This window comes from Colobus angolensis, unplaced genomic scaffold (genome assembly GCF_000951035.1).
Source record: "Colobus angolensis palliatus isolate OR3802 unplaced genomic scaffold, Cang.pa_1.0 Scaffold187, whole genome shotgun sequence".
NCBI classification, from domain to species: domain Eukaryota; kingdom Metazoa; phylum Chordata; class Mammalia; order Primates; family Cercopithecidae; genus Colobus; species Colobus angolensis.
The window spans coordinates 1967450-1983592 of NW_012115010.1; the positions used below are offsets into that span (position 1 = coordinate 1967450).

Genomic DNA, 16143 nt, shown 5'->3' on the forward strand with positions numbered 1-16143 from the left:
TGATCCGCCCGCCTCGGCCTCCCAAAGTTCTTGGATTACAGGCATGAGCCACTGCGCCCGGCCTAAATTTTAAATTATTATTATTACTTTGGAAACAGGGCCTCACTCTGTTGCCCAGTACAGTGGTGTGATCATGGCTTACAGCAGCCTTTGACCTGGACTCTAGCAATCCTCCCACCTCAGCCTCCCAAGTAGCTGGGACTGTAGACACGCACTATCATCCCTGGCTAATTTTCTTTTTAAAAATTTTCTGTAGAGATGGGGTCGCGCTATTTAGCCCAGGCTGGTCTCAAACTGCTGGCCTCAAGTGATGCTCCCACCTTGGCCTCCCAAATGGCTGAGATCATGGGCATAAGCTCCTGCGCCCAGCCAGTTTTGTTTGTTTTTTACTGCACTCAATTTCCCCCATTTACGTGCCTAGCATAATTATCCTGAACAATTTAGAGGACAGTCAGACTAAGATAATCTTTATGCAGCATCCCCCTGTAGTTCGTGATTCATCTATATGGTTTAATTTGATTTTTTTTTTTTTAATGAGAGTCTTTCCAAGAAGTATTGCCAAAGAATAAATCTCATCAGTTGGCAGATTTTAATTTGGGGATAATAAATGAAGTTTGTCCAAGTGTTTTGGAACAAAAAAGAACTTTTAGACTATTGTGTTCCAGGAGTCTTTCAGAATTTATTTTGCAATGTCTTCAGTATCATTGAGATCCTGGTAAGCATGGGTCAACAGCCCTCCGACAAGAGGTGTCTCGTCTCCATCCGGCTCTCTTACTCCTTGGGACAGGTTAATATGGATTCTTTATAAGTTCTCCTCACTTTCTGGTTATGAGATATTATCCCTTATGAAAACTTAGGAGGAAAGAAAAGTCTTTCTGAAAATACATTCCTTAAAGCTAGCCTTACTTGCTTTTGTTTTCTTCTTCAGCTTCTCCAAGAGTCCTTCTTTCCCTATTTATTTGATGGCTTATAGCTGCAGCTAGCTCTTGGAAAGAAGAAATCTTTTTAGTTCCTTTTTAATTTCTCCCTTCAACTTGTGGTTTTTCAAAACTAGATCAAAGCAGAATGGAAAGAGAAACCTCATCACTGATATCAAATAAGTGTTCTAATTTTGTTTCCCAATTAAGCGGCAATTAAAAAGAAACTAATCAAGAGCTGCTTCAAAGAGAAGAGACTGGAAAGCAGAAGAAATGGAAAGTAAATGAGAGCCTATTTCAGGGACTCGCTGCTTATGGCAAAGCAGTTTTGCTGATTTTTCACATTGTTCAACTAATATGCTCTCACGCTAAAATTCCCCAGCTTTACTAAGTTGGCAGTTAACCCTTTCCCTATAGAGCCCGTAGATTCATGAGCCATACATTTAGTAACTTCAGGAGGATGCTGCTTTAACTCTTTCTCTTTAGCTTTTTATCTGAAATCTCTACCCTTCAAGCCTCTCTTCTAATTCCTCAAAGAAGGTGTCCTTGTGATTGTTACATTTAAGGGACACAAAATAAGGTGTTCTCTATTGAGAGTGCCAAAATTACTAAACCGGAATTCCTCCACAGGCTCAGTATTAGCCTCAAAAATGTCCCAGCACTTTGAGAGGCTGAGGTGGGCAGATCACTTGAGGTCAGGAGTTTGAGACCAGCTGGGCCAAAACCCCATCTCTACTAAAAATACAAAAATCAGCTGGGCGTGGTGGCGTGGGCCTATAGTCCCAGCTACATGGGAGGCTGAGACAGGAGAATCACTTGAACCCGGGAGGCAGAGGTAGCAGTGAGCCCAGATGGCGCCACTGCACTTCAGTCTGGGCGAGAGAGAGAGAGAGACTCCATCTCAAAAAAAATAAACAGAAAAAAAACAACTTTCTAGAGCTGCTCTGAGAGGCAACTGAGGAGTCACTATGGTTAAGTGTTTAGTAAAAGTTACTATTATCACTACGGAGTGGGCATTGTGCTAAGCCCTTTACGTGGATTATATCCTCCATGATTTCACTTATGAAGACTTTAGGGTTTTTGTTTGTTTGATTGTTTCTTTTTTTGAGACAGAGTCTCAAAAAATGGTCTCTGAACAGCATTTGATTTTACCTTGGAATTGCAAAGTCAAAGTCTTAACTTGCCAAACAAACTTAATGTGGAATTTACACATTTGTGTCATTCCAGTTTTAAGCAGTTTAGTATAGCAGAGCTTTTGTGACCTCTGAAAACCAGTTATCGTCCATGACAAGAATTGGCTTGTTCACCCTCAGTACTCTCAAAAAAAGACTCTGTCGCCCAAGCTGGAGTGCAGTGGCATGATCTTAACTCACTGCAACCTCTGCCTTCCAGGTTGAAGCAATTCTTGTGTCTTAATCTCCCAAGTAGCTGGGATCACAGACATGCACCACCATACCCGGCTAACTTTTGTAGTTTTAGTAGAGACGGGGTTTCACCATCTTGGCCAGGCTGGTCTTGAACTCCTGACCTTGTGATCCATCTACCTTTGCCTCCCAAAGTGCTGGCATTACAGGCATGAGCGATCATGCCTGGCCAGACTTTATTTTATTTATTTATTTATTTATTTAGTTAGTTAGTTAGTTAGTTAGTTAGTTCAGACAGAGTCTTGCTCTGTTGCCCAGGCTGGAGTGCAGTGGTGTGATCTCAGCTCACCACAACCTCCACCTCCCAGGTTCTAGCGATTCTCCTGCCTCAGCCTCCTGGGTAGCTGGGACTACAGGTGTGTGCCACCCTGCCCAGCTAATTTTTGTATTTTTAGTAGAGACGGGGTTTCACTATGTTGGCCAGGCTGGTCTTGGAACTCCTAACCTCGTGATCTGCCCGCCTCAGCCTCCCAAAGTGCTGGCATTACAGGCGTGAGCCACCACCGTGCCCAGCCAGACTTTAGTTTTTATAGTGAGGCTTGAGATTTGCATCTCCGCTGGTCTCTTTGACACCTCAGAGGATCCATTCTGAACTTGCTAGATTTCTTTCCCCTGCTGAATTGACTTCTGCATCTTGAATCTGCAGCAGTGTGAATCCTATCTTTGGATCCATTTAACAGCCTATGGACATTCCCAAACTTGGGAACCAGTTTGTCTCTCCATGATAGACAAATATTTTTTTCAGAAGTCATTCTAATCGCGCCACTGCACTCCAGCCTGGGCGACAAAGTGAGACGCTGTCTCAAAAAAAAAAAAAGAAGTCATTCTAGTGGGTGAGATTTCTGCCAGCATTGAGCCACTGCTCAAAACATTCTTGATAATGGTCTCTGAACAGCATTTGATTTTACCTTGGAGTTGCAAAGTCAAAGTCTTAACTTGCCAAACAGACTCAATGTGGAATTTACACATTTGTCTCATTCCAGTTTTAAGCAGTTTAGAATAGCAGAGCTTTTGTGACCTCTGAAAAGCAGTTATCGTCCATGACAAGAATTGGCTCGTTCACCCTCAGTACTCTGGCTTACTATCCCAGGGAGGGCCGAGGGTGGCAGCAAAAGTGGTCTTTTGTAATCCCTTCTTATAACCTGCTGTTCTTTTCACAGACCTCCCAGGGTACCTTTTTTTTTTTTTTTTTTTTTTGTGAGATGGAGTCTCACTCTGTCACTCAGGCTGGAGTGTGGTGGTGTGATCTCGGCTCACTGCAACCTCTGCCTCCTGGGTTCAAACGATTCTCCCGCCTCAGCCTCCCAAATAGCTGGGATTACAGGCACCCGCCACCATGCCCAGCTAATTTTTGTATTTTTTAGTAGAAACGGGGTTTTGCTATGTTGGCCAGGCTTGTCTTGAGCTCCAGACCTTAGGTGATCCACCCACCTTGGCCTCCCAAAGTGCTGGGATTACAGGCATGAGCCACTGTGCCCAGCCCCAGGGTACCTTGATGGCAGTACTAAAGTGTTTTTATTTTTCCCATCATTTGGGATTCTCAAGCAGTTTTTGATATGACTAATTGGTGGGAATGTGCAGAGTCGGGGGCAGAAGTACAGGGATTAGAGAGCTGATACTGATTCATGCCATGTCGTTTCCTTCTGGGCATCTTTGCCATTTCTTTCACCCCTCTTTGCGCTTTCTGAGTACTAATAGGATTACTAGTGAACTTACCATACTTCAAGAGTTAATTGATTTGCAAAAGGATTTCCTGATGTCTAAAAGTAGAATCAAAAGGATATTAGAGGTTAGGGTTTATTTTAACAAGTTTCTCTGGAACATTTGTATTTCAGCCCAAAAAATTCACTTTTTTTTTTTTTTGAGACAAGGTTTCACTCTGTCACCCCGGTCGTAGTGCTGTGGTGCAGTCCTCCTACGTCAGCCTCCCAGGTGGCCGGGACTACAGGCTCATTTTTTGGTCTGTGTATGTAGAGACAAGTTCTCACTATATTGCACAGGCTGGTCTCCAACTCCTGTCTTTTTTTTTCAGAGGTAGAAAACAAGTGTCGATTGGTCCAAGTGCAGTGGTGTTTACGACTAATTTGTCATAACCAGTTATAGATTTCTTTGTTCCTTTTCCACTCCCCCTGCTTCACTTGACTAGCATTTAAAAAATACAAGTAAAAAACAAGTGGCCATGAGATCTGAGAGCTACAGTGGAAAAAAAAAAAAAAAGAAGTGGCCAAATTTGTGAATTTTATTTCCCAAACTTTTTTTTTCTTGTGTTGTAAACCTGTGGTCTATGTTTAAGACATTGAAACCATTAGAAATAGTTAGAGTGGAGCTTTTTTGTTTGTGTTTTGTTTAGTTATCAGAGATGGGGTCTCACTTTGTCACCCAGGTGGAGTACAGTGGCTGTTCACAAGCGTGGTCGTGGTGCACTACTACGTCATCAAATTCTTGGGCTCAAGAGATCCTCCCGCCTCAGCTTTCTGAGTAGCTGGGACTACAAATTCACACCACCACACCTAGGTGGACCTGTTTTAACTTTTCAAGGAGTAGGACAGAGCCTAAGGAGAGAGAAGACAATGAATAAGAAAATTAGGACTGGACATGGTAGCTCACATCTGTAATCCCAGCATTTTGGGAAGCTGAGGCAGGTGGATAGCTTGAGCCCAGGAATTCAAGACCAGCCTGGGCAACATAGTGAAACCTTGTCTCTACAAAACGTATAAAAATGAGCCAAGTATGGTGGCGTACGCCCATAGTCTCAGCTACTCAGGAGGCTGAGGTGAGACGATCGCTTGAACCTGGGAGGTTGAGGCTGCAGTGAGCCACGATTGTGTCACTGCACTCCAGCCTGGGTGACAGAGCAAGAACCTGTCAAAAAAAAAAAAAAAATTCATATTTTTATTTGAGATGGAGTCTCACTCAGGCTGAGTGCAGTGGTGTGATCTTAGCTCACTGCAACCTCCCCCTCCCATGTTCAGGCAATTCTCCTGCCTCAGCCTCCCAAGTAGCTGGGATTACAGGTGTGCACCACCACACCTGGCTAATGTTTCTTTTTTTTTTTGGTAGAGATGGGATTTCACCATGTTGGCCAGGCTGGTCCCAAACTCCTGACCTCAGGTGATCCACCCACTTTGGCCTCCCAGAGTGCGGGGATTACAGGTGTGAGCCACTGCGCCTGGCCTATTTTTTTTTCAATTAAAAAAAGAAAGTTGATAATTTAAAATCTCAATCAGTAGCTCAAGAGCACAGCATTTCCATTGCTCTCATAGAATATTAACACAGCTGTCCTGTGCAAACCGTACTAAAGATGTTTTGCTGACCCTCTTTTGGGCTGTAGCTTTTCAAGGTCTTATTTTAGTCTATTATGCCTGTAAAGCATCAGTCAGGCATATAACTGTTGAACTGTTAACTGTGTGCTCAGCACAACTAGAGGCTGTTGGAAACAGCTGTATAAGATGTAGTCTGGCCGGGTGCAGTGGCCAGTAATCCCAGCACTGTAGGGGGCTGAGGCAGATCACTTGAGGCCAGGAATTCGAGACCAGCCTGGCCAACATGGTGAAACTCTGTCTCTACTAAAAATACAAAAATTAGCCAGACATGCTGGCACATGCCTGAAATCCCAGCTTCTCAGGAGGCTGAGGAAGAGAATCGCTTGAACCCAGAAGGCGGAGATTACAGTGAGCCAAGATCACGCCACTGCACTCCAGCCTGGGCAACAGAGCAAGACTCTGTCTCAAAAATAAAAAAGATGTAGTCCTTGTTCTTAGGAAATTTTTAACGTTATTGGGAAGCCAAGAAAGCCATATAGTATTATATATAAAAGTGTTTTAGGAGATTATAGTTTTAAAACAGGCAGACGTCAGAGAACTAGAATAGTCAGAGCTTTCTGGATAAAACATGGCTCACTTTCCTCATTGCTTCTAATTCTTACTCCTCTCAAACACCAAAGCTGTGTTCTATAGCCTAGTGTGAGGAAACAATATTCTCTTGGCTTTGGAGGATTCTCAAAAGTCAGTTCTTATAGGGAACGAAGCCATAGCCTTTGGGCGGAAATGGCCCCAAGTCTTTAGAGATTGATGGCTCCTCCCTAGATGCTAGTTGGGTAGTTGATAACCAATTGGCCTCACATTTCTGAGCTTTGGTTTCCTCATCTATAAACAACAAGTTAAACCAGATGGTTCTGAGATTCCAGTGTTGGAGGCTCAGCTTCCCCTCCCCTATGATAGAGCTTTTTCTTCCCAGGCGTGCAGTTTTGAGCGGATTGCATCATCTAGTAAGACTGAGAGGAGGCCCCTCGCTGCTCGTGTTGTCTGGAAGTTCCTCTTCGCTTGCCGTTCATCTTCCAGCTTGCCCTTACCTCCCACCGGCTCACATACCCAGCACTGCGTTCTATTTCTAGAAATAAGTACTGAAGTTCGTTTTCCATCTCTTCCCCAAGGTCTGAATTTATACAAGAGCGTCCTTAGGATGTCTTACATCTTCGAACTTGGAATATTTTGGCCTTCATTAAAAGATGACATTTCTTGATTGCTTTTCTGCTCTGTTCCTGGATCTTTTATTCTAATTCACCCTGTATTTGCTGGGTTGGTCATTGATGAATTGATCAACTTTAGAATGTAAGTCTCATAATTTTTCTATGAGCTGCCATCTCCCTTCTTGGGGAGGAGGCACTTCTGTCGCTGCACCAAGGCAAACTTGACTTAATTCTCTACTCTGTTTTGGAACCAAGTGAAACAAGTTGGACTTTGATTTGCTATATTCTGAGATTCTGGTTCTGGCCAATCTCAGTTTGAATTAAGGTGAGTGGCAGCTTAGATCTCTGAGAGATTTCTGTTTCAGTGTGCTGAATCGTAGCATGCCCTAGGATTCCCACCCAGTGGGTATGGACTTCAAATCCCTTTGAAAAGGATGCCAGCCAGGCACGGTGGCTCATGCCTGTAATCCCAGCGTTTTGGGAGGCCAAGGCAGGAGGATTGCTTGAGCCCAGGAGTTCGAGCCCAGCCTAAAATTAGCCAGGCATGGTGATGCACGCCTGTAGTCGCAATTACTCAGGATGCTGAAGCAGGAGGATTGCTTGAGCCCAGGAGTTGGAGGCTGCAGTGAGCCATGATCACACCACTGCACTCCAGCCTGGATGACAAAGCAAGACCCTGTCTCAAAAATGAACAAATAGGCAGGTGCAGTGGCTCACGCCTGTAATCCCAGCATGTTGGGAGGCTGAGGTGGGTGGATCACTTGAAGTCAGGAGTCCAAGACCAGACTGGCCAACATGGTGAAACCCTGTCTCTACTAAAAATACGAAAATTAGCTGGGCCTGATGGTGGGTACCTGTAATCGCAGCTACTAAGGAGGCCGAGGTATGAGAATTGCTTGAACCTGGGAGGTGGAGGTTACAGTGAGCCGAGATCACACCACTGCACGACAGCCTGGGCAACAGAGCGAGACTCAGTCTTAAAAAAAAAAAAAAAAAAATGCCGGGCACGGTGGCTCACGCCTGTAATCTCTGCACTTTGAGAGGCCAAGGCTGGCAGATCGTGAGGTCAGGAGTTCGAGACTAGCCTGGCCAACATGGTGAAACTTTATCTCTACTAAAAGTACGAAAAATTAGCCGGGCATTGTGGTGCATGACTGTAGTCCCAGCTACTCGGAAGGCTGAAGCAGGAGAATCGCTGAACCCAGGAGGCGGAGGTTGCCGTGAGCTGAGAACACGCCACTGCACTCCAGTCTGGCAACAGAGCAAGACTCTGTCTCAAAAAAAAAAAAAAAAAAAGGCCAGGCATGGCGCTCACAGCCTGTAATCTAATCTTAGCACTTTGGGAGGCCGAGGTGGGCAGATGACCTGAGGTCAGAAGTACAAGACCAGCCTGACCAACACGGTGAAACTCCATCTCTACTAAAAATACAGAAATTAGCCGGGCATGGTGTTGTGTGCCTGTAATCCCAGCTACCCAGAAGGCTGAGGCAGAAGAATCGCTGGAACCTGCAATGAGGAGGCTGCAGTGAGCCGAGATTGTGCTGTTGCACTCCAGCCTGGGTGACAAAGCGAGCCTCCATCTCAAAAACAAAAAACGTGAATCAACAAACAAACAAAAAACGATGCCAGATTCCTGGAGAAGGATTAGCCTGGCTTCTGTGGGGTCCTCTAGTTTTGTTTTCCCTTAGTCCAGATTGAGGCCATTCTTCTGTGAAATGGCATTGGCTTGCTAGGATGCTTTTTGTAGTCCTACTTTCAAGGCCTCTGAGTTTGGTTTCCTATGAATAATTAAAATTATTATAATTACCATGAAAGCTAACTGTAGCAGACTCCTTGCAAGTCTGGTTTTGCTGAATTGGTTGTCTTCTGTTTTGGGGTGTTGACTGTAAGACTATGAACTCATAGTGTGTCCTCATGGATGGGGCTCAATACTTGGTAGCTCAGTGAAAATGACTCATTAAAGGAAAAAAAAAAATGCAGCTAGGCACAGTGGCTCACGCCTGAAATCCTAGCACTTTGAGAGACTGTGTCAGGTGAATCACCTGAGGTCAGGAGTTTGAGACCAGACTGACCAACGTGGTGAAACCCCGTCTCTACTAAAAATACAAAAATTAGCTGGGCGTGGTGGCACATGCTTGTAATCCCAACTACTTGGTAGACTGAGGCAGGAGAATCCCTTGAACCTGGGAGGCGGAAGCTGCAATGAGCTAAGATTGTGCCATTGCACTCCAGCCTGGGCAACAAGAGTGAAACTGTGTCTGCAAAAAAAAAAAAAAAAAGGCGAAAAAAAAAAACAGCAAAAAAAGACTTCCCTCTGTTAGCCATGTGCTTGATATACAAGTTGAAACAGGATTGTTGCTCAGTAACTGGCTGCATGTACAAATTCAAGCCAATATAAGGAAAATGAAATTTGCTCTCTGATTTTATTTTCAGTCTTGGAGATTTCTAGACACTTGTATTGGCAATGCATAAAGCAGAACAAGAGTTCAGCCCAAGATCCTTACACAAAAATTGGATTCATGAGGTGATAGCTACATGGAAGTATCTCCACACAATAGCAAGAACAAAGGCAGGAAGGTAGTTTTTACAGTGATTTTGCATATTTGTAAAGACTTTTAAAGTTGAAAGAAGTAATTTCTTCTATTTTCCCTGTGTGAAATTATGTTTAGTAAGTATCCAGTTGGTTAATCTACAGCAGTTCTTCACCTTACCTTTTTGATTCTTTTGTAGAATTATAAAAAGTTACTTATATGGTAATTCATATGCTGGGACTAGATAATTTGTTCCATAAGCTGATATGAATAAGAATTTATATTATAAATTGTATCCAGCAGTGGTACACTGCTTTGTCTCCTAATGTCAGCCAGGATTTTTTTGTTTGTTTGTTTGTTTGAGACGGAGTTTTGCTTTTGTTGCCCAGGCTGGAGCGCAGTAGTGCAATCTTGGCTCACCACAACCTCTACCTCCCAGTTTCAAACGATTCTCCTGCCACAGCCTCCCGAGTAGCGGGGATTACAGGCATGTGCCACCATGCCTGGCTAATTTTATATTTTTAGTAGAGACGGGGTTTCTCCGTGTTGGTCAGGCTGGTCTCAAACTCTTGATCTCAGGTGATCTGCCTGCCTCAGCCTCCCAAAGTGCTGGGATTACAGGTGTGAGCCACCGCACCTGGCCTATGAGCAAGTTTTTAAATCCTTTTTTTTTTCTTGAGACGGAGTTTCGCTCTTTTTGCCCAGGCTGGAGTGCAATGGCGTGATCTCAGCTCACCGCAACCTCCGCCTCCTGGCTTCAAGCGATTCTCTTGCCTCCGCCTCTCGAGTAGCTGGGATTACAGGCATACGCCACCATGCCTGGCTAATTTTTGTGTTTTTAGTAGAGACGGGGTTTCTCCATGTTGGTCAGGCTGGTCTCAAACTCTTGATCTCAGGTGATCTGCCTGCCTCAGCCTCCCAAAGTGCTGGGATTACAGGCTTGAGCCACCGCGCCCGGCCCGGCCAAGTTTTTAAATCTTATAATGCTGCACATAATCCTGAGACTGATGTGAAAATATCTGGAGTAGGAAAACTACAGAGTTGTCTTAGGCTGCAGATGGTCCTGTGTGCGATAACAAAATTGAGTTATTAAGAAGAAGAAGTTATCTTTAGGCCATAAATGACTTTATGGTTTCTGTTCTTTGCCATGGCCTTGGGGGTTTTGCTGAGCATCTGGTTTTAAGGAAGTTACCTTATTTCCCCTTTGAATGTTCTCAGTCTTCCTTCTATGTTAATGCCTTCTGGGTCTCATTAATATCATACCAAGTAGGTGCACTTGTGTCTAGACTTCATGACCTTATGCTTGGACTAAAGGAACCTCCAGACTTAACTGGATCTCTCCCTGTCACAGTCTTTCTGCATCAGGGACATTGAGAGGCCCGGCCAGATGGCAGCTGTGGGAGGCAAGGGTGGACAGCCTAAGTGGGAACTGAGGGTGATGGGCCTAGGGAAAAATTGGGCTTGACACCTTCCAAGTTAAGAAGCTGCTGTCACTCCAGGATTTCAAGCATGAGAGAGACACATGGAAAGCCGTTTTCACAGAAGTGAGTCCCACAGCTATATAGAGTTCAGGTGATACAGAAAGATTGTGAAGGCAAAGAGATCCAGAAAAGGCTGGAGGGGTAAGGTCATGAAGTCTGGATGTGAGCCTTTCTCCCAGGAACAGGAAGAGATAGGAGAATCTGAAGACGTTCTATGAAGGGAAATGACAGCATGTGATTTCAGATCACTTTCTGCCTGTATATATGCATATATACAGTATCTCTCTGTGAGATGAGAGTAATATTTATAATAACTCCCAGGCATTTTGAGACCCTGAAGTCTTTCTGAATTATAAATGGTATTTACCATAATGTTAATGGAAAAATGTATTTTACGTTGTTTTAATTCTTGGGGTTTTGGGTTTTTTTTGTTGTTTTTTTTTTGAGACAGTGTCTGGCTCTATTGCCCAGGCTGGAGCATAGTTGTGTGATTTTGGCTCACTGCAGCCTCCTCCTCCCAGGCTTCAAGCCACCCTCTCAACTCAGCCTCCCAAGTAGTTGGGACTACAAATGTGCACCACCACACCTGGCTAATTTTTGGATTTGTGGTAGAGACGGGGTTTCACCATGTTGCCCAGGCTGGTCTCAGGCTCCTGAGCTCAAGTGATCCGCCTGCCTCGGCCTCCCAAAGTGTTGGGATTGTGGGCATAACCCACCATGCCAGGACCTTTCAGTTCTTTGAGAATTGGTTATCTAGAATATACAGTTAAAATTATCCCTGCGTTTAGCTGATCCTACAGATTAGGATTCACTGTACTCAGGTTGGACTCCTAATTTTGACTTTTCTTTTTTTTTTTTCCCTTTGCTTTTTCTTTTCTTTTCTTTTCTTTTTTTTTTTTTTAAGACAAGAGTCTCACTCTGTCTCCCAGGCTGGAATGCAGTGGCGCCATCTCCACTCATTGCAAGCTTTGCCTCCCAGATTCACGCCATTCTCCTGCCTCAGCCTCCCAAGTAGCTGGGACTACAGTCGCCCGCCACCACGCCTGGCTAATTTTTTTGTATTTTTAGTAGAGACAGGGTTTCACTATGTGAGCCAAGATGGTCTGGATCTCCTGAGCTCGTGATCTGCCCACCTCCGCCTCCCAAAGTGCTGGGATTACAGGCGTGAACCACCGTGCCTGGCCTTCTTTTTTTTTTCTGAGATGGAGTCTTGCTCTGTCGCCCAGAGCTGGGGTGCAGTGGCGCGACATTGGCTCACTGCAACCGCCGCCTCCCAGGCTCAAGCAGTTCTGCCTCAGCCTCCCAAGTGGCTGGGATTACAGGCACGTGCCACCACGCCTGGCTAATTTTGTATTTTTAGTTGAGACGGGGTTTCACCATGTTGGTCAGGCTGGTCTTGAACTCCTGACCTCATGACCTGCCCGCCGTGGCTTCCCAAAGTGCTGGGATTACAGGCATAAGCCACCACGCCCAGCCAGTTTTGACTTTTCAGTGTAGCTAAGAGGCTGAGCATGGTGGCTCACACATGTAATCCCAGCACTTTGGGAGTTCAAGGCAGGAGGATCACTCAAACCTAGAGTTTGAGACCAGCCTGGGTAACACAGGGAGACCCCTGTCTCTATTTTTTAAATTAAAAACAAAATTAATGAGGCTAAGAAACTATTTGCTTCATTGATTGGGTGTGTCATGTAGGGAAAAGCAGCATAAGGAAGTCCCCTTGATCACATGCACACATGTACACTTGCATACACACACACGTTTCTTCTAATCTATGGCAGGAGTAACTGGGTGCTATTGTTATTTTAGTTTCCCAAGATTCTTAATGCTGGGTTTTGCCAGTGGTGATCCCTCAGTCTGAGCTTGCCAACAGTTGTCCTCAATTCTGCAGACCTGATTTAGGCATTTCTTTTTTTTCCCTTTTTTTTGAGACGGAGTTCCGCTCTTGTTTCCCAGGCTGCAGTGCAGTGGCGCAATCTCGGCTCACAGCAACCTCCACCTCCCGGGTTCAAGCGATTCTCCTGCCCTAGCCTCCCGAGTAGCTGGGATTACAGGCATGCATCACCACGCCCAGCTTATTTTGTATTTTTAATAGAGACAAACTTTCTCCATGTTGATCAGGCTGGTCTTGAACTCCGGGCCTCAGGTGATCCGCTTGCCTCGGCCTCCCAAAGTGCTGGGATTGCAAATGTGAGCCACCTCGCCCAGCCTTTTCCTTTTTTTTTGAGACAGAGTCTCTCCCTCTGTTGCCCAGGCTGGAGTGCAGTGGCATGATCTCGGCCCACTGCAAGCTCCACCTCCTGGGTTCACACGATCCTCCTGCCTCAGCCTCCCGAGTAGCTGGGACTATAGGCACCCGCCACCTCGCCGGGCTAATTTTTTGTATTTTAAGTAGAGACAGGGTTTCACCGTCTTAGCCAGGATGGTCTTGATCTGACCTCGTGATCCGCCCGCCTTGGCCTCCCAAAGTGCTGGGATTATAGGCGTGGGCCACTGCACCCAGCCACCTTTTCCTTTTTTTTGAGACAGGGTCTGTCTCTGTCATCCAGGCTGGGGTACAGTGATGTGATCTCAACTCACTGCAGCCTCCACCTCCTGGGTTCAAGCGGTTCTCCTGCCTCAGCCTCCTGAGTAGCTGGGAGTACAGGTATGTGCCACCAGGCCCCAGCTAGTTTTTGTATTTTTAGTAGAAACAGGGTTTTGCCATGTTGGCCAGTCTGGCCTCAAACTCCTGACCTCAAGTGATCCACCTGCCTCAGCCTCCCAAAGTGTTGGAATTACAGGTTTAAGCTACTGCACCTGGCCGATTTAGGCATTTCTCATGATTGACCATTTTGGACACAGATTGCAGGAATGTTAATGTGCCTTTTTCCTCATCCCTCACTCCCTTTTCGTACTGTCTTGTGCTCCAGATCCAACTGGGGAAAATCATGAAACTTAATACATTTGGGAGGTGGAGGAAGGAAGGGCAATGCATTCCAGAAAGCCCACCACTGCCTTTTGGCTGTCATCCTTTTACATTCAGAGTTCAAGGAAGTATTGTGGTATGAATGCCATGTTAACAATTATCATTCGCGTTTGGTGCCATTACCCTGGCAATCTAAAGAAAATGAGCAACATAAAAGCAAGAACGGAAAAGGCCCTTTCACACAAATAGGACATCCCTTGCCCAGCACTCCCTCCCTGAAAGCCGAGGGGGCGCGAGTCAGGAGGAGTGCTGGTGTCCTCCAAATGCCCTTTCTGGACCTGGGTTCTTCAGCCTGCTTCTGAAGCCAAAGGCTTGATTAAGGAAGGTCTGACTCCACAGAAAGCTCTTTGTCATGGGTAGCACAAAACAGATTTTTTTAAAAAAATCCTGCATCAGTATTTACTTTTTGTTACAGTGGTTTGAGTCCAGCCAATGACACTGGAGCCAAAAAGAAGAAAAAGAAACAAAAAAAGAAGAAAGAAAAATGCAGTGAGACAGATTCAACCCAGGATCAGCCTGTAAAGGTAACAAGGAGGCTCTGTTTTTTGTGACTGAGTCACTTTTTCACATGAGAGAGTTTTGAGGTGAATGTATAAGAACAACTTGGATTGACATTCTCCACTGGTATTACTTCAAGATGGAAGAGTTGGATCCCACTGCTGTCCTCTGCTGCCCTAGACCTAGGTGATGAAACTGCTCTCAGTACACTAAAAGACACGGCAAGTCAGACACTGACTCCCAAGCATGGTGCCCATCAGAATGGACAGGTGCATACTGCATGTGCTGCTGTGCCAGTGCCCCGGGGAGCTACGTGTGACAGCCCCTGGTGCCTAGAGCAGTGATTCTCTGTCTTAAGTCCCCACCACTCTGACAAATGAGAGGCCCCCATTTCTTTTTGAGACAGGGTCTTACTCTGTTGCCCAAGCTAGAGTGCAGCCTCCACTCCTGGGCTCAAGTGATCCTCCCACCCCAGCCTCCCAAGTAGCTGGACCTGCAGGTGCATGCCACCACACCTGTCCAATTTTTTTTTTTAATTTTTTGTAGAGATGGAGTCTCACTGTGTTACCTAAGCTGGGTCTTGAACTCCTGGGCTCAAGCAGTCCTCCTGCCTCAGCCTCCCAGAGTGCTGGGATTACAAGCATGAGCCACTGCATTCAGCCAGAGACCTCTTCTTAAGACCTTTATGTATTTGCAAACATTCTCTTAATGCCATAGTCATTATAATGAAAACCATGAGTCCCACAGAGTCTTTCTGAGTTCTACTCCATGAGAACCACTGGCCTAAGGCTTACAACCCGAGAGTGATGCACTGGCATGAAACCCAGAGATATGGGTAAGGATCGTTTTGTTTCTTAAATAAAACAACATTACAAAGTAAAACAATTTCAGGTAAGTGTTGTCTTCCTCAAAGTAGCTGACAGGGGCAAGGGGACAACTCAAACATATTCATAATTCACCTTTTAAAACTGTCTCTGAGACCAGGCACGGTGGCTCATGCCTGTAATCCTAGCACTTTGGGAGGCCAATGCGGGTGGATCACCTGAGGTCAGGAGTTCAAGACCAGCCTGGCCAACATGGTGAAATCCCATCTCTACTAAAAATACAAAAAATTAGCTGGGCATGGTGGCAGGCGCCTGTAATACCAGCTACTTGGGAGGCTGAGGCAGGAGAATCGCTTGAACCCAGGAGGCGGAGGTTGCAGTGAGCTGAGATCGTGCCACTGCACTCCAGCCTGGGCAACACAGTGAGACTCTGCCTCAGAAAATAAAAATTAAAGTGGCCAGTCACGGTGGCTTACACCTGTAATCCCAGCATGTTGGGAGGCCAGGGCGAGTGGATCACGAGGTCAGGAGTTTGAGACCAGCCTGGCTAACATGGTGAAACCCCACCTCTACTAAAGATACAAAAAAAAAAATTAGCCAAGTGTGGTGGCACGTGCCTGTAATCCCAGCTACTCAAGAGGCTGAGGCAGGAGAATCGCTTGAACCCAGGAGGTAGAGGTTGCAGTGAGCTGAGATTGCACCATTGCACTTCAGCCTAGGCAACAGGGCGAGATTCCATCTCAAAAAAATAAATAAATAAATAAAATTTTTAATAATAAAAAAAGAACTACCTCTGAAACAGTTTATAAGCCTCGCAAAAGTCCATTCTCATTCCAGTATACCCACGTTTTGCTTTCTGCCTCAAATGTTATGCTTCAGCTTGAATCTACTACTTAATATTGAGATATGACTTCAAGTAATTTTTTGCTATTTCAAATATAAAACCCACTATGAAAAAAATACCATTATTATTTAATACCATGTTGCACTTCATTTAAATTAGCTCCAAACCAACCATCACCATCCCTACAAGGT

At 45.3% G+C, this 16143-nt stretch overlaps 1 protein-coding gene across 1 annotated transcript in view; it reads left to right on the forward strand.

Moving 5' to 3' along the window:
• NMT1 (N-myristoyltransferase 1) overlaps nt 1–16143 on the forward strand; it is a 48321-nt gene that overhangs the window by 6351 nt on the left and 25827 nt on the right. Inside the window, exon 2 of the mRNA XM_011940136.1 lies at nt 14202–14310. Coding sequence (XP_011795526.1) covers nt 14202–14310 — 109 coding nt within the window. The remainder of the gene's footprint in view (nt 1–14201; nt 14311–16143) is intronic.